The sequence below is a fragment of the Quercus robur genome, chromosome 12 (genome assembly GCF_932294415.1).
Source record: "Quercus robur chromosome 12, dhQueRobu3.1, whole genome shotgun sequence".
Taxonomy (NCBI): domain Eukaryota; kingdom Viridiplantae; phylum Streptophyta; class Magnoliopsida; order Fagales; family Fagaceae; genus Quercus; species Quercus robur.
In genome coordinates, this window is record NC_065545.1 from 37,049,345 (window position 1) to 37,067,261 (window position 17,917).

The following is a 17,917-nucleotide window of genomic DNA, read 5'->3' on the forward strand; positions in this document are numbered from 1 at the left end:
CAGAAGAATAATACCGACAAAATTTATATGCAAGTTCAGTTCATCTCAAAATATCTAAACTAGAAGCATAACCATCAACCAGAGGGAAAGAGGGAATCAAAACCAATAAAGAACAATGACGGATTGTGAAGAACAATGTCAGTAACCATTTTGCATGCATTTTTTGGACTGTGCACTCCATTCAATCAGTAACCAGTTCTTATTTTTCCATTGGCAATTTCCTCCATATTCTTGAAAGATTCTATTCTCACATATCATGCATTATTCAAACAGTAGTCACACAAATCTGAATATGCTTTACCAAGAAGTAATTCAACCTGAAATAATTCTCATTGCAAAGAAAAAAATGGCAAAGACAACCAAGAAAAAAGCCACTGAAAATCAGATTTCATTTAAGAGAAAGCAATTAAAGGATGTCTGATGATGAAAAACATTAAAAAAAAAATTGTCAAAATTTTAAATAAAAAAAACATTAAGGAACCTGAAAGATTCAGTTAGCAAATAATTTGGTGCATGTATTCTTGAGATATTTTTCACATGTACTCTTATATATCCACGGAAAAAAGGATTTAAAAATTGAGGATACAACAAATATAAAAAAGGAAAGGCATGTTTGAACATCACATATAAAGGAGCTCTAGATTTATTTTCTAGAATAGGTTAAAAAGAATTCCTTTTGCAAGCTTTCAAATTAGATTGGAGTGACAAACAAAGAGAAAGCAGAAAATTAGAGAAAGTAGCTAACTTGTCTGTACACAAATAATACAAAATGTCAAATAAAAAAGATTGAGATGCATTCCCTCTTTTTTTTTCCTCCCACAGCTATTAAGGCTTTCTTTATAGAGAGAATAAGAGAGGAGATGAAATGTTGTCTTTCCCCATACTATTTTAAAATTTTAATATCATTAGTATTTCTTTTTTTGAGAATCAAATTTGAATACCATTATTATTATACATTTTCAATGATATCATTCCTGAGGCTGCTTCTTTAGCTAAAATAAACAGAGGTTTTGAGCCCTTGTCACAGCCCCAAAGGACCTCACTTCTGAGGAGGCACACAATGGAAAAGAATTCGGATCTTACTATAGATGAGTTTTTAAAAATAAAAGAGTAATAATCAATTTTTTGTTTTAATAATAGGGTTGATGACTTGGTCTTACTCCTTTGTTATTCAGTAGCCTTTCACTTGCTAATTAGTAAGTATTATAAACTAAAAACACGATCACATAATAACATGATTCTTGGCTGCATTTAACAAAGAAAACTAATGTAAAAAATTGAATGCATAAATGCTGTTTCACATATATGACTTATCATTGTCATATATATGGTATCTTATTATTACTCCATAAGTATTAAAAGAGATGATGACAGCATTTTTGTGAAGGCATGCTTTCTAAAAACATTATCCACATAAAACCAAAGTCATTTTCATTGGTTGAACAAATGTAATACTTTAGTGAATCTAAAGGGCTAAAACCTTAGTATTGTAAGTTCTCTAGAACACTCCCTGAAAGGCAAATCAATTATGATGCAACATATTTTAAAAGGCTACACCCAAATCATAATCAAATTTCCTTCAAGTTGCTGATTTATGATGCTTAAAATCCTCCCTTTTCCTTTTACTTTTGTAATTTTGGAATCTTAGAAGTGTAATCTGTGATTGAGAAACTACAACTCACTTGATTGAGAAACTACAACTCACTTTCGCTGCTGCACTACAACACTGTTGAATTGTTGGTAACCTGCCAATTAAAAAAACCATAAAGTTAGAGCATGAAAGAGAATAGACAATACACGAACTGTGAACAATAAGGTGCTTTTAAGTACCAACTACAGCAGAAGGAAGCAGCAGTGTAGCACTGTACATGAATATCTACCTCCAGCTAATGTCCCAGCTGTACCTTTCACCTAGTTCAAATAATGTACATTAAAACCATTTCGGCCACAAAAATAATTTCATGAACTTTTCAACACCAGCTTGAAATGTCCAGTTAAAGGAATAAGGTATGATTTCAGTTACCTTTTTTGAACCTTACGCTTTCTCGTATAATAAGGAGGAGGTCTTGCATGTCCTTCGTCAGATGCCTCCGGCCCAGCATTGTGTCCATGTTTGTGCCCCCCTGTCCCACATAGAGGTGCCTTAGATATGCGTTTTGGCCGACCTTCTGCCGCTGCAGCTAACCCAACAGGCTGCTCAGACTGAACATGGGGTGGGTCAACGGCTGAAGAAGGGCCAGTGGACGTACTGTGGGAAGGTGGGAGGGGTTGCAAGTCAGGAGGGGTTTGATCAAGACCCAGGTCAAATGATGGAATAGGTGATAGCTCAGGAAATGACCGTGGGGTGGGTGGAGGGATGGTGGGACTAGGGGACTCATGTGGGGTGGGTGGAGGGATGGTGGGACTAGGGGACTCATGTGGAGTGGCTAAAGGGATGGTGGGGGTAGGGGATGGATGTGAGGTGGGTGAAGGGATGGTGGGGCTAACGGATGGATGTGGGGTGGGTGAAGGGATGGTGGGGCTAAGGGATGGATGTGCGGTGGATGGAGAGGGATCGAGGGTAGGGAGAACCTGAGGGGTAGCAACAGGCGGACGAGAGCAACGTCCGGTAGGAGCTGTGCTCGTGCTTGGGCTCTCAGTAGTGCTTGGCCTCTGAGTAGGCGCTGCCGCAGGAGTAGCTGCCGGTTCGTTCGGGCCCTCAGGTTCCCGAGGTCGTACACGGCCAATCTCATGCACTGCCTCCAGCACATTAATAATGTCATTGTGGGCCTCCGTACCCACTGGGTGACGACGCATCATACGGACATATCCTTCAATCTGCACATAGAAAAACCAAATATATTAATAATGCAATATCAAAATGAAGAAAGGCAATCAATAGATTAATATAGGCCGCAAGGTGAAGGTTAGTTAACTTCTTGATTTCTTTAGGACATGGAGATTGAGCTATGTACAGAAAGGTTGTAATGTAGTTGCTTTAAGGTTAGTTACATTTTCTACTAAAATGAAAGAGTGAGGGTGTAGTTGGATGAGACCCCTGCCTTTGTGTGCCAGGTGGTGGATACGGATATAATAAGAATAGTTTCTATGAATAAATTATGATATTTCTTATACAGAAAAAAGGGATTGAAAAAGTTAGTTTAGGGGTGTTTGTGCAACTAGAATAAAGTTCCTCAGGATATCAACGCATTTTATCCTTGCTTGATCATATCAAAGTTATCTAAAGAGATGAAATAGTATTTCATGGTTCCCTATTAGAAATGACTAACACTATGTAGATAAATAGTTCTAACACATCATAGGCAGGATTCATAATCCATAACATTTTATTCAATGTACATTCATGATAAAACCAGAAAACAAGATCTAGTACACTATCTTTGCCAACAATTCTTTCTCGTCTCTTGAACAACATGAACCTGTGTGACTCAGTGAAATATATGACAAAGACCTGCAATCATCAATAATAGTGCATGACAACCTAGCTTAACTTCAAATCAAATTGTCCCTACTGAAATTCTTAGAATTCTGTTAAGCCCAGCACAACTTTGATTTTGTACTCATATTTTTTTGATGATGTATGTAAATGAGAAGAAAAAAAAAATTATGCTTAATATAAAACCACTCTAGTTCTATCAATGGTATTCCCTTGACTCCAGCCCCCCAAGCCTTTCTAAATGAAATCTGTACTTATCAATAAATTATTTTAGAGCCAATGAGCTAGTTGCACAATTAGATTGAGTCTGAATTAAATCATGTATTAAAATTTGGAGACTATAAATAATAAATCAGTAATTCCCTAATCCCCTACTCTAACTGATTGATACAGTAACCACTAGCCAACTCTCACACCCAACTCACAGCTACCAATAACTGCCAGTAATTGTCACTAACTGATTTCCCTTCTTCTCATTATAATACAATAGCAATACAGTCCCTAACAGTTGTTGCCACTGCCATTGCTAGTACCACTACCATCACTTGGCAGTGTCACAGCCATCACCACTGCCACAACTAGCACTCATCGGCATTACCACTACGACCACCACAATCATCACCACTGCTAACATTATGTTACCATATGATCATCAAATGACACATTCCCTACGGAATTTGAACTTGGGATTTGGATACTTGATTCCAAGTTCAAAATTCTGCAGGATTTTGGGATTACCTTTCTTGTTAACACAAGCAAAGGAAACCAATATTGGGAACTATCAAGTTACAACTTTGAGTACAATTTCACCTCAAACTTCCTCATCTAAACACAATTTTTTTGAGAATTTCGAAATTCTTCTAAAAATATAAACCCATGATAGGTTCAAGTAAACTGATTTTCAATGATTTAGTACAGAAGTTATGTTGAGTATATTGGGAGCTTTCAACCTTGTAATCTAATCTAAGATTAACAACAGAATTAATTAGAGATGAAACAAGAGGTTAAGCATGAGCATAGTGTAAACTATGAACCACAGAAAGAAAGATTATTGTTTGTCTATAAGCAATCTTACGCAGACAACAATTTAAAAGGGAGGTTTGATGCTAAGCAAACATTGGACCACATAAGAAGAGTTCTCTAAACAGTGGTAAACTAAGTAACAAGTACGGTAAAATGTAGAACACGTGGAGAAGTTACCATTACAATGAATCTAGCACCGGGGATATCGATAAACCTTCGAGTTATCCTTGTGAACCAATCGAAGTACTGGTGCTGTAGAGGCATATCACCAAGCACTGCTTCACAACGATGTTGAAGGCGATGACCCCACTCCGTGAGATGCATAGCATGTCTCCGCATCCAATCAACACCCATCTTCCCCCTCAAATCAATGGCATGAAGCACCGGGTCCGTGTTAACATGGCGGGGAATTTCTTGGATCATCCCAAATTGCCGAACGACATGATCCGGTGTATGTTTCTCTACTAGATGGAAACATACAAGCGGCACCATTGCCGTCCACACTGCCCTCCCTGCAACGCACCACGGCGGAAGGTTCTCGTATTCATCTTCATACGGCTGCCACACCACCTACAACAGCCCAAAAACAAATATGCAACACATTAGGCAACTATCTTTCTATTTCAAAGTTCAGCAAATATATATCTTCTTGTTGAACATGTTGAACAAAGCATTTTCATACCTGGTTTGGCAACATTAACGCTATTTGCTCCCGATACCTGTCCCTAAAGACCTGGGCGGGCCTATTTTTCTTGTTTGGGACCCACACCCACCTACAATCAAGAACAGGGGATCAATATCTACAACTTCCCAAGTAAGATAATATTATGATTAAAACTATAATGTAATCAGATATAACTACTAATAGAATCTTATAGAAATTTACTCAATTAATAATATCACTAGAATAAAAAAAGTCCTTAAGCCAAACAAAGCACATACAAGCCACATGACAATGACAAAAAATTAGAGTATATTAACGTATAGTTATATATTGAAACTCTGTTTAACATTTTTAAATGTTGACATAAATGTTTTCACATACCGTTTAAAAAAAAAATGAAAATTTATATTTTAAGTTACATGATTGTAAGCTTAGGTAATGATCACATATTGTAAATGAAGTTACTAAGGTACAGACTTACTTAAGGGACAGTGGACCACGCACTGGAGGACCATAAGCACCCACTGGTGGGCCACGCTCAACTGCCGGGCACAAAAAGGGGAATCTGGCCCACGCCCAATACTGGACCAACAGTAAACACCCACCAATCTGACTGGCTCTCTTATCGCTTGCCCTGCATAACTGTCGGTACAGCCATGCAAGGCAAGCACTTCCCCAACTATACCTTCGTGGGTTGCGAAGGTCTTCCAACTGCTGCACCCACATTAGATGCACCCTATCACCGGATTTGTCCATGAAGATTGTGTCCCCCAATAGTGCTAGGATGTAGCATCGTGCGTACCTATGCACTTCATCGTCTTCAGCATTAGGCGGCAGTGGATTGGCAACTTGCTCCAAAAGCCATTTGATGAGAATCCTCTGGCCAGTACATTCCAGATGGTCTTCATTGGCAGGTCGAAAGCCAAGGTACTCATCGCACACAGTCTCCCATATTTTTTGTGTGCTCCCTGTTATAGCGTCACCATCAACAGGAAGTCCAAGAAGAACCTCCACATCCTGCAATGTGATGGTGACCTCACCATGCGGCATGTGGAATGTGTGAGTCTCGGGCCGCCATCGCTCCACTAAGGCCGTTATCAGGCCATGATCAATCTCTCTACCCGGAGTCCTGAGAAGTCCCTCCAAACCAAGTGCCTTAATGATGTCAATCACTCGATCATCCACCATTGGCTCTCGATTCGAGAACTCTTCACTACGGGCACGACATTTAAGGGACCCTGGATCCTGCACATAAGAAAACCATGGATTAACATATGACAGCAAATTGAGTGCAATAGAAGTTGTTTATTATTTTTAACTTTGAAAATTGAAATGATACTTTAGAGTAACCCGAAATCGACTGTCAGAAACTCGAGATGTTACTAACCCAATTTCTTTCAAAACCGGACCTATTAACTAGATAGTTGGGAAATTAGGCCTATTTTCCAATTTCGTTCATTTTCACTCAACCAAAGGCATAAAGTAGACAAATGGTAGGAAGAAAATTCATGGGTGTTAACTGTTGGAGTGAAAATATATATTTATATTTATAGATAGTAAACATAATATAACAACAACCCAGTCTCAACATTCTCTAATCTTGTTGGGAAGCAAGTAGGAGTAGGTGACCGCCCGGCCACCTTTGTCCCATACTGCCATACATAGTATACTATAGGGTCTAATTCCCACAACATACCCCTATACTACACATAATATAGGACTGCATTTGATGTAGAACTGCTTGAAGTACTTCAAGCACAAAGTATAGGGTCTAGTTTCCCGAACATACCCACTTTTCTACACATAAATAGTATGGCATTCGATGAAGAACTGATTGAGGCCTTGAAGTACTTTAAGCACAATTGCAAAACTTGGGTGTTAGAGGTTGTAATTTCGGATTTTTAATTAAATTCAATCATGTATCAATGAATTACAAAAAAAAAAAAAAAAAAATTCAATAAGAATTAAATTCAATTGTGTAGTTTATTGATCAATACAACTATATATTTAAACAATTGTCCTTTTGTTTATACAATAAAAAGATTATGGTTTTTTTCTTCCTTAAGGGCATTCAAAGTACTTGTATCTTCGTTTAAACCTTAAATGTTTCTATTGAAAACGCTAGGAGATGTCAATTAATTTCCAAATTACAAGACTCTTGACAATATACTTATATCCTTGTCACTATAAAGAATCACAACTAACATAATAGACAATGCAATTTAATCACTTATTTAGTTGTTTGATATGATTTTTTTATTTAGATTATTTTATTTAAAAAAAATATTTGATGTAAGGTTTTAAAAAGTTATATATATAAATGAAATAAGTTGAAAATAAATAAATCAATCAAACAAACACGTCTCCTTGTTCATAAAAGACACTATAATTCACAAAATGGCAGAATTTTGATAACTTGCCCAATTCAAAATTTTCAGCTGCTAGACCTAATATTTCCAACCTTTACCAGGATCAATCTTTTTTTTTTTTTTTTTTTGAGAATTACCAGGATCAATCTTTACCACCCCATTTTTCCTTCAATCAATATATGGACCTTACTTGAAATTTGCGTCACTAGTAGTTATTGGCAGTGATAAAAACCATGTTGCAAAAGTTTCATATAGTATTAGCTGTCTCACAAATGCCTAATCCAACTCAAGACACTTTTTGACCAATGTATATTATCATACATCCAATATATTTCTTTTCTTGCTAATAAAGCTTAATGGCCGTTTAAACTAATAACGCCTATGTTTATGAGAATCATTACTTTATCAACTTTTTTTTCAATCAACTATTTGGTATGATGACAAATATATGTATCTAGTACAAATATATAAAGATGAACATGATTAATTTGTTTTAATTTGGGAATCCACCTGTTAAATCATAATATATCCAATTCAAAGCAGACTATTAAATAATAATAATGAGTAAAAAAACAGTATATCAAAACTGGATTATATTCCACCATGATTCATTTACAAAAGGGGGTCACCTCAAAAGGGATGAAAGGTGACTAAGGTGAGGTATAAAGGAGACATTGGATACTTAAAAGGAAATGAGGTTTCGTGGGGGGGTTTTTTCCCTTTGTCTCTATAAATCTCTGTTTGAAGAAATTAAAGAGATACCCAAAAATTGTCCTAGTATCCAAAGAGACTTAACGTTTGTCAAAGAATCCACCATATAAAAATACTATAATTACTTCTATGGCGTGACCTTTTCCAAGACCAATACAAAAGAAAAGGGTGACCTTTAGAGTAATACCTTTTTTCTATATATATATAAAAAAAAAAGAATCATACCTCAAACCTTAAAAAAAAAAAATCCGAATATATAAAACTATATAATTTTTATTTATTTATTTTGGTGTCTAATGATTGCTAATTTGCTATTTAAATAATTTTATAATAATATTGCTATGAAGTGACTTACAAATATATCCAAGCCAACAAAAGTAACTGTAGAAGCATCCAAATATATATTAAAACAAAATGAACGGTAGAAGCATCCAACTATATATTAAAACAAAATCAACGGCCAAATATTGACGTGCTTTTTTGCAATTCATTAAAGTCAACACATGAAAACTTTTTCTGCAAAAAAAAAAAAAAACCAGACTTTGTGTGCATGCTCTTCATTTTAAAATATTTGATTAGTGTTTTTAATGAAAAATATTTTATTAGTTGATTTAATAGGTTTAATCTTTTATCAATTATCATGGATTTTAATATTAAGGTTGTGTTTGACATTCATTGAAAAAAGCAATTTTTTTATTCTATTCAACTTATTTTTTACTACTATTTCGGAGTCCCATTGCATATTGGAGTCCCATTGCATATTTTGGTATTATTTATGGGTCTCATTGTATTATTTCAGCTAATTGTTAGTTTTATCTATAGTACGTTCAGTAAAAAAAATTTCAGTTTTAGTTAAATAAGTTGTTCTCAAACAAACTCTAAGTGTTTGTTTGGGAACAACTTATTACTAACAAAAATTAAAAACTTTAAGATCACTTACATTAGGAGAGAATAATTTAAAGAGTGAAAAAAGTTTTTATTTTATTGGTAGTAGAGATTGAAAGAAGTTATCTCCCAAGTATGGTCAATAAATTAATATATATATATATATATATATTCATTTTATCATATTTATAAACTACCATTTTTATACTTGGGAAGTTCATAATTTTATAATTTAATAGTTGAGATGAGGGATTTGAATTCTGGATATCTAGAATTAAAAGACCAAAAAATACCAACTAGTTGAGTTACAACTCTAAACTTATGCATATTGGTTTGAATTATGTAACAAAAATAAAGTAACCCAATAAAAGCAATCATCCAAGCATGAAACATTCCACCCAACCTCAAAACGAAGATAAAGTTAAAGAATTTTCACCATATTCTTTTTTGCTTTTAATTGATATACTACGAACAAAAAGAAAAGAAAAGAAAAGCAAAATAGAATTACATAAAAAGGTATACAATTAATACAATATGTTATATTAAGTCCCATAATTTTATTTTATCAATTAAAGTTTCAAAAATATAAAATCATTTCAATTTGAAGTATATGTCTATCTCCATTATTAAATTTATAATCTGGATAAAACTATATAGAGCAAGAAAAGGCAAAAGTTTATCAATTAAAGCTGCATTTCTCTTATGATTTGTTTATAAATTAATTTGGCAGCAACTAAATAGAAATAATATAGAGAGAAAACTCAAAATAAAGAAAGTTTCACTTAGATTAAGAGAGTGAGTATTAGAAAATGGTTTGGCAAAAAAATTTTAAAAATTGAAATTAGAAGAGATGGTAAAATATATAATTTATTAACAGTTTTAATTTTTTTTTTCCTGTTTCATTATTGGCCAAAAGAATGTAATTATGAAAATGAATAGTGGAAAGGACAGTTTATGATAAGTTTAAAACCTTAATGGACAAAATGAAAAATTACTACAATAAATTAAGAGGTCGATTAAAGACATAATGACCACGTTTACAAACCAGCAGGACTATGATGTGGGCAAAATAGTAATTTCGCCACCACAAATGAAATTTATTTATGTATTTTTTGATAACATAAATGAAATTTATTATTCGTACACGAGCGCAAACTTACTTTAATATATTAAAAAAAAATATTTATATTTTTTCAATTTTGGTTTTACGGGTTTCACATTCAAAGATCCAAGAAATTTCCAAACTGTAAAAGGAAAAGGAAAAATAGAAAATACAAGAGAATTGGAATATAGTTCTCACATTTCTCACATTGATTCTTCACTGTGATTCTCTGTGCTTTTTTTTTTTTTTTTTTTTACACTACTCATATAATTTTCAACTACTTATACCTGAATTGGGTATGTTTTATTCCGAACTAATTTCACAGCGTTTGGTCACCAATATACTCTTAAATTCACAACCTTTATGTGAGTTCATTTTTTGTTTTTTGGGTTTTCTTTTATCTGAGTGATTTCAGGGTCTGATTTATGCGAAAGATTGAAGATTTTTTCTGGGTTTGATTGGAAAAGAAGTCTGGAAAGTGGGGTTCATACAACTTCTGAGCTACCGATGCTAGATAACCGGCAGGTTCAGAAGAATGCTATGCGTAATCAATCCGCAAACAACATTGAAGGTAGGACTGAGTTTTCGTGCACCCTTTGAGGTGTACGGAGATCTGATTATAGTTTTGTTTTAAGGAATATGTTTTATGGTTTTTGGTGTTTGGTTTTGATCATGGTGGTTTTGTTTTAACTATTGTCAACTTTTCTTTTTTGTATTTATGGTTTTAAGTTTGAGATGGTTGTGTTTTGTATTAAGTGGGGGGGTTGTTGTTTTGATGAAGTTTGATCCATGGTACAATGCATATTGAGGTTTGGAAGATTCTGGTTTTTGTTTTTGGTTATAATGAATTAAGTGGTATTTTGCCTTGTTTAACGGGTTGTGGGTTTTGAGTTTGATGAACATATGTGGTTGAAATGAATGTTGACGCTACTTATCTTGTTTTTGTTGTGATCAATGGTTAAATATATGTATTTTAAGTTTGAAGTCTATATAGAGATTGTTTGGAATTAGTTCGCTGGCCTTATCCTTCTATGACTGATGATGACATGTCGGTTTGTGGTTTTGAGGAAATTTAATAACACCCAATTAATTTATAACACCCACCATGGATTAACATAACCATGGAATAACATACAACTTATAAACATACAACTTATTATTAATTTCTAAAAGCTAGTTAATGACTTCATGCTAACTAAGAAAATTACACTTTAAAAATATTTAGGTCATAAAATCTCTTATTGGCATCAATGTTAAACATTCGTTTTTTCTAAATAAACATGTAATATTCATAGAAAGAAAAGACTTAGAAACAAATCACAGGGGGAGGGAATTAATCCCTTCTCTATCTTGTGATTTAAAACGAAAATTTAGTGAGGAAGAGATAGTGTTAAAATGTAGACACAAACCCGATTATGTATGTGCAATTTTGGAAATTGACCATATTATAGATGCATGCAGAAGTACCTTAGAGAGTAAAGAAAGGATTTGAAGTGCTGCACTTGTACTTCTGCACAGTTTTAATATATATACATGTTTGTAAGTAAGAATCGTTGGAAGCCCATGTGTTTGTACTACATGCAAGGCAAGTGCACTAAGGTAAGCCTTAACTCCTAACCCACCAACCCCATCACTCTTAAACCCCCATTTTTTGCTGCATTTGATGTTTATCTATCTCTCTAGCTTCAGCTTTTGGTTCTTCTATCGTGTACATGTGTTTTTTTTGTGATTGAATAGCCTTTATGTACTATTGTTGTGAAACAATAATATTTTTTTCTTTGTTCTCTATTTTGTCTTTTGGGTTATCAAACTTGGCTTATAATTGACCATGTCGTATTCAATACATATGTCAAGAACTATTGAAGTATGTGACTGTATAAAAACAGGTACATAGATAATAAAAAGGATGGAAAGAAAAAAGGGAAAAAAGGAAAATTTTTGGATATGGTGATTGGTGAAGTCATTAGTTGAAGACCCTCTAGAATTTCAGTTATTTGTAAACGCATGTTGAAACCAATAGCTTTATCTTAAGTAAAGGCAAAACAAAAGGTGCAACTATGACTATGGTTCTAGTTTCAAATTATGAAAGTGTTGTTGTCTTCTAAGAATTAGGGACACTTCATTTGGGATGCCGTGTACGTTTGGGACACTTCTGCACCCGTGTCCCTGTCGTATCATTTTTTTTTTTTAAATTGTGGGTCACGAGAGATATACTTATCTTTTATTTTTTTTAGTTTTAATCTTGAACACTTATATACTCTTATATTCTCATTATATTCTGCATGATATTGGTGATGGGTCGAGCGGTTGAAGTTTTGGCAAGACTGTTGTTGTGGGGAGACACCTCTTGCTGTCAACTTTCTTCAATTGTTTAGATTTTTCCTAGATAAGGAGGCAAGTGTGGCTGAATGAAGTTCAGTAATGGGGTCTTTTTTGGGATGTTAGTTTCTTTTGTTGGGGGGGGGGGGGGGGTGGTTTCATGTTCAGGAATTGCAGGCTGTGTTGAGCTTCATGTATACCATATATGGCTCTCCAGTAAGGGGGTTTGGGGAGGATAAAATGAGCTGGAAACCAATATCATACAAAGATAGCTTTCCATACAAAGAAAGTTACCCTTTTTGGGGCCTTCATCTTCCAAACACTCTTCCAAGGGAAAGGAGAACCTGCCCTAGAGCTCAAAGCCGTATAGAAAGTTTTGGCTTAAAAACCATGACCTGTGTAAGGGACCCTACATAATTTGTTTTCACCAGTCTACCTAGTTTTGGCAGAATAAATAGTATGAAAGAAAGAAATAATGTTTGGTTTAACTACGGGTCTAGAACAGAAAGTTCTTTTCCTCCTTGAGACATATATCAATGCAGCTTTTGTGGTGTTCCTTGATGCAAATAAGACTAAGAGCTGCGTGGAAATTTTGAGCATCTCCCATGGTCTAACATAGTTACTATTTCTTCTTCTTAGCTTTCATCTGCAGGGTTTATTCGCTTGCCAAGGTTTGACATGGCAATGGCTAAATCTGAGGCTAACAGTAAGCCTGTCCTAGCTGCTGAAGATATCAATATTGTCACTGTGTAGGTTCTTTTGAACACACTGTCTAGGTTCTTACTGTTTAATTTCTCCTGCTAATATATTCAAATTGTTCCCTAAAGTCAAATATTTAATAATTGTCACTGTTCACTGCTATGGTAGAATATACTGCTTGCAAGTTGATAGAGTTGCGATGCTCCTCCACTCATATAGGTTTTACCGTGATGCTGTCATACAACAGGTAAGTTCTTGCCCAATTATTTTCCAGTCCTTTGATTCACTCAAGTTGGATTTTCAATCCATTAGTGGCAGACTAGCTGGATTCGTTTAAATAATTATCATGCCTTTAAAGCACATTTGAAAACCAATTTAGGATGTTGGTTATAGAGTATACAGACAGGCTTTATTACAATTTCTAAATGATAGAGTTGAACATGCATGAGTTTATTTTGTGATATGTTCATCATTTTGGTAAATTTATTTGACATTGTTCAACTAATGTATGGTTTTATTTTTTTTAATGAATCATAGCCTTCAAATGCTACTAGTAGGAGTGAGCACTTGAGCCGGCCCACCCAAAAACCGACCCGACCCAAACCGACCCGATAGGTTTTGGGCGGGTCTGAGAATATTCGGGTCGGGTTTCGGGTTATATTTTCGGGTTATTATCGGGTTAGGGTCGGTTTCGGGTCATATAAATACCCTATGTCTGAACCCGATTTTTGTGTTTGTGAAAAAAAACCCTACGTGGTCTCTATGCAATCTCCGCCTCCCTCATCTCTCTCTTTATTCCTCAAAGCCTTACAAGCCAATTTCAAGCTATTTGCTCCATTTGTCTCTGTGTAAGTCATAGAATAAATAGCTAAACCTATTTCTTGTTATCTCTGTTTCTTGTTAATAGAGTTGGGTTTTTAATACTTTCGGATTTTGGGGTTTTTTTCTATGTGAATATTCTGTTTGGGTTTGATTTTCTTGCGTTTTGTGATGTGGGTTTTGGCTTGAATCGTTTTTTTTAAGGACCCATTTTGATTTTTTTTCAGGTTTTAAACTAAAGAGCTCTTCTGCCTCTCTTTGGGGTTTCACTATTTTGCATTTTCGCCAAGGCAAAAGACCTCTGCCACTCCCATCTTTGAAAGCTTTACTCTGTTTCTCTGTTGGATTCGTGTACTTTTTAAGTGTTCTGTTTGCTTTATTTTCTTAAACCAAAGAACCCATGTCCTTTAAGTATGTCATGTTTTTTGCTGTTATATTCACATGTAATGGTTTTGATTTTAGCTAAAAATTCTATTTATTGACATTTGCATATAAATTATGAAAGGGGAAACTATATGTATACCTTTTATTTATTCATCCAAAGAATAAACAAACTTGGAAACTGTCAGAACAGGGTTCTTTGAGCTAATTGAGGAGTTATTTCAACTGTTTTTAAAGATTAAGACGTTGTATCTGCTGTGGTGCAGTCACTGTTTTGTGTAGTTTTCTGTGTTGGCAGAGTTGTTACCAAGTTTGTTGCATGTTCTATTTCAATGTTTGGTGTTGTTAGTTTGCTATGTTGATGCAACTTTTGATGCTCTTGTTCCACCCATTTCGATTATTTCTTATCCATGTGTGAAAATGTCTGCATTGAGCAGTAAAACTAGCACATGTTAATGACTGCTAGCAAATATCCGTCATGGGCATATATACACATTAAACTACCCATTTTGCATCCTTAAATGCTTATGTATCAGAAATATCGACATGACAAGTAGTTGGAGTAAATAGGTTGACCCACCTATATAATGCTCTAGCGTGTACACAACTGTGTTATAAATAGAAATAGTTGATTTCCATATGCTCTCATGTACCACTTGGTTTATTGGGTAAAGCTTTAAGCTAATAGGTCCGCATCTTTCTGATATGCTAATTATAGTACAAATATACACAGGCAATATAGTAGAAGTGCAAGTGCAAGTGCAAATGTCTTTTTAATTGTTTAGTTGTACATTTTTTTGTGCAATATGTTTTTGGAATATCAGGTGGAAGTTATTTTTAAGCTCTGTCCAAACTTAGAGGAGCTCTCTCATTCATCATCCAATGTTGTTGATTCTATTTGAACAAATTGCCTTAACTTTGCATTGGTCCTTTGTTTATCTAGCTTTTGGTGATGATTAAAATAAAAAGTTGTATTCGTATCCCTTGTTTTTTTCTTCTTTTTGGGCAGTCGCTAGCTGAACTTAGAGAGGAGGAAAGTTTGCTATTGACGGAAAGGATAAATTTGAAAAATGTATGTTTCTTTGACTTCTTTTCCTGGGATATCTTCTTGTTTCTCCTATGTTGTTTCCTTAATCTAAATGTCTTATTGGAGATACCTAAATACTGAAATATTAATAATTTACTAATTCATTGAGCAGGAACTGCCAGCTTTGTGTCTCACTCTTGAGAAACAAAGAGCTACAAATGACAGTTTGAAGAGAATTAAGGTTAGTTTGCCTCTCTAATCAATTTCTTTGTCGTTTCTTTGATTAAAGGTGTTAGTACCAATTATAGCATCCATTCATAATTTAAAAGAATATTTCTTTTTTGCAGCAACCCCATGTGTATGAAGCCAAGTTTAATGTTGGAGCTTGAAGAAGTGCTTACATGCAGGATTACTGAAAAGAAACTTTTTTTTGACAACTAAGCATTCTGCCCAGCAATGGATTGCTGTAATCTGTTTCACGACTAAGCATTTTGTTGTAATGTAAAGCTTTAGATATCTTGCCATAGTTTTTCATTTCCGGCTCTTTAGTGCTTGTGTTGGTTTGTATGCATTTGTTTTGCTCTCTCAAAGTTCTGACACTGTTTGGAGAGTTCACAACAGAATGAAATGAATTAGAGTGGATAGGTTATAAATGAATGGAATGTGGAGGACTATATTATTTTCTTTTGTTTGGTGTGTTTTGGAGTTGCATAAGAGAAGGAATGGAAAGAAGAGATATCATACTTGCACCTCAGATGGTTCAGTGAAGATATTGTTGGTTTTGTGTTTTTATTGTGTGTATCCATTTAATAGTCATAAATGTGGCTTGCTAAGGAGATTTTAGCTTTTATTTTCATAAATTTTTTTTTTAAATGATTTCATATTGGATATTTTTTAAATAGTATAATTTTTTTTTAAAAATGATTTGATATTGGATTTTTTTTTTTTAATGAGATTATTATTACAAAAAAGAATATAGTAACTAAATGCTCATGGAAACCAACAAGCAGCAGCAGCAAAAAAAAAAAAAAAAAAACCAACCCGTGACCCGGAAAACCGACCCGATTTCAGACCCGATTTTCCGGGTCGGATCGGGTTTCAGACAGACAACCCCGATTTCTGTCGGGTCGGGTTTCGGGTCATAGTAAACCCGACCCAATATCAGTCCTAGCTACTAGTCACCTCATCAGAAAAAGCTCAACTGATGTATCTATTACATGCCGCATTTTTTGTCTAAATATTCAAAACTCATTGCAAAGAAGAGTAGAATACCCAAAATTTTGTTGCTAGACTCTGTATGGTTTGATGCTATATAAACCTAGGCAAGAAGTGCCTGGTAGAGTATCTATATCATGATAAACTATCACTAGCACCAAAAGCTTGAACAAATAAGAAATGCTGAATTTAATTAATCTCTTTGGGGGAAGATTTTTTACTTGTGATAATCTCATCGAGCGAGGTTTCTACTTAGCTGGTTGGTGTTACATGTGCCAGTGTAGTGGGGAGACGGTAGATCATTTGTTGATCCCTAGTGATATTGCATATGCTTTATGGATCTAGTATTTAGAGCATTTGGGATTTAATGGGTGTTACCAAGAAGGGTAGTTGATCTCTTGTTCACTTGGAGGAATTAGTTCAGGGAGCACTTATCAAATATTTGTAACTTTTCCCGTTATGTTTGATGTGGCTATGGTGGAAGGACTAAGATAGTCGTATTTTTTAAGATTCAGAATAATTAAAGGTCTAGTTGGAATCATTGCTAATTTGAACTCATGTTTGATTGGTCTAGAGCGTCGGGTCTTACATGTAGTAACTCCCTTCTAGAAATTAATAAACTGAGAAACTATTACTTACAATTCACTAGCCATCAATAAAACAATATAACAAGAGCAACAGCCTATGATTCGTTTTTTCTAAATAAACATGTAATATTCATAGAAAGAAAAGACTTAGAAACAAACTAAAGTCCAGGTTCAAAAAACAAAATTCACCACACACAAAAAAAAGTGAAATCTTTAGTGGTGTGTTTTACCTGCCCATTCCAAATGGCTTCTGATCGATGGTTGGGCTGCAACGTCAACACTGACGTGTCAATGGGGCCAGGCTGCGCATGGTTAATCTCTCCAGCATTTGCAGCAGCCATACTGCACAAAAATGATAAGCAATTAGTACTAGACATTATTGAAAACAAAAACAAAAACAACCTAAAACATATTGTCAATAATAATACATAATGAAACCACAAAATACAAAATATAAACCAGCATATAATGTATCCGTGAACTTATCATAAGACATTGCAGAAAATCTACTAAATATACATAACCATTGGATACATTTTACAGGAGACAAGATTTAACACATATCTCAGATGAATCTGATGCATGTGTGTTATCTGCAATCAAATACCCAAATTCATCCCCTTCAAAGCTACACCACATGTCATGCCATTTTTTTGTCCTCCTTCATCACAATAATATAC

At 34.6% G+C, this 17,917-nt stretch overlaps 2 protein-coding genes and 1 long non-coding RNA gene across 3 annotated transcripts; 1 reads left to right on the plus strand and 2 right to left on the minus strand.

Annotated features, from left to right (window-relative positions):
• Window positions 1–1,694: 1,694 nt before the first annotated feature.
• LOC126710550 (extensin-like) lies at window positions 1,695–4,886 on the minus strand. The gene is made up of 4 exons (XM_050411074.1): window positions 4,637–4,886; window positions 2,024–2,817; window positions 1,831–1,911; window positions 1,695–1,745 (listed from the first exon to the last, which is right to left on the minus strand). The coding sequence occupies exons 1-3, from the start codon at window positions 4,880–4,882 to the stop codon at window positions 1,908–1,910; spliced, it is 1,044 nt and encodes a 347-aa protein (XP_050267031.1). The 5' UTR covers window positions 4,883–4,886; the 3' UTR covers window positions 1,695–1,745; window positions 1,831–1,907.
• Window positions 4,887–5,600: 714 nt separating this feature from the next.
• Window positions 5,601–17,876, minus strand: LOC126708458 (serine/threonine-protein phosphatase 7 long form homolog). Its single transcript, XM_050408251.1, has 3 exons — window positions 17,779–17,876; window positions 17,468–17,579; window positions 5,601–6,368 (listed from the first exon to the last, which is right to left on the minus strand). The coding sequence occupies exons 1-3, from the start codon at window positions 17,874–17,876 to the stop codon at window positions 5,601–5,603; spliced, it is 978 nt and encodes a 325-aa protein (XP_050264208.1).
• LOC126710558 (uncharacterized) lies at window positions 13,959–16,205 on the plus strand. Its single transcript, XR_007649689.1, has 4 exons — window positions 13,959–14,056; window positions 15,418–15,480; window positions 15,608–15,676; window positions 15,783–16,205. It is a non-coding gene; the product is annotated as an uncharacterized LOC126710558 (long non-coding RNA).
• Window positions 17,877–17,917: the final 41 nt, after the last annotated feature.

Excerpts from the sequence above, each read along its gene's own strand:
- LOC126710550 (XM_050411074.1), bottom strand. The coding sequence starts at position 4,882 with ATGATCCAAGAAATTCCCCGCCATGTTAACACGGACCCGGTGCTTCAT. Across the intron at positions 2,818-4,636 it reads GTGCTAGATTCATTGTAATG|ATTGAAGGATATGTCCGTAT; the intron begins GTAACTTCTCCA and ends TTCTATGTGCAG.
- LOC126708458 (XM_050408251.1), bottom strand. The coding sequence starts at position 17,876 with ATGTGGTGTAGCTTTGAAGGGGATGAATTTGGGTATTTGATTGCAGAT. Across the intron at positions 17,580-17,778 it reads TGTGTTAAATCTTGTCTCCT|TATGGCTGCTGCAAATGCTG; the intron begins GTAAAATGTATC and ends ATTTTTGTGCAG. Across the intron at positions 6,369-17,467 it reads AAGCCATTTGGAATGGGCAG|GATCCAGGGTCCCTTAAATG; the intron begins GTAAAACACACC and ends TCTTATGTGCAG.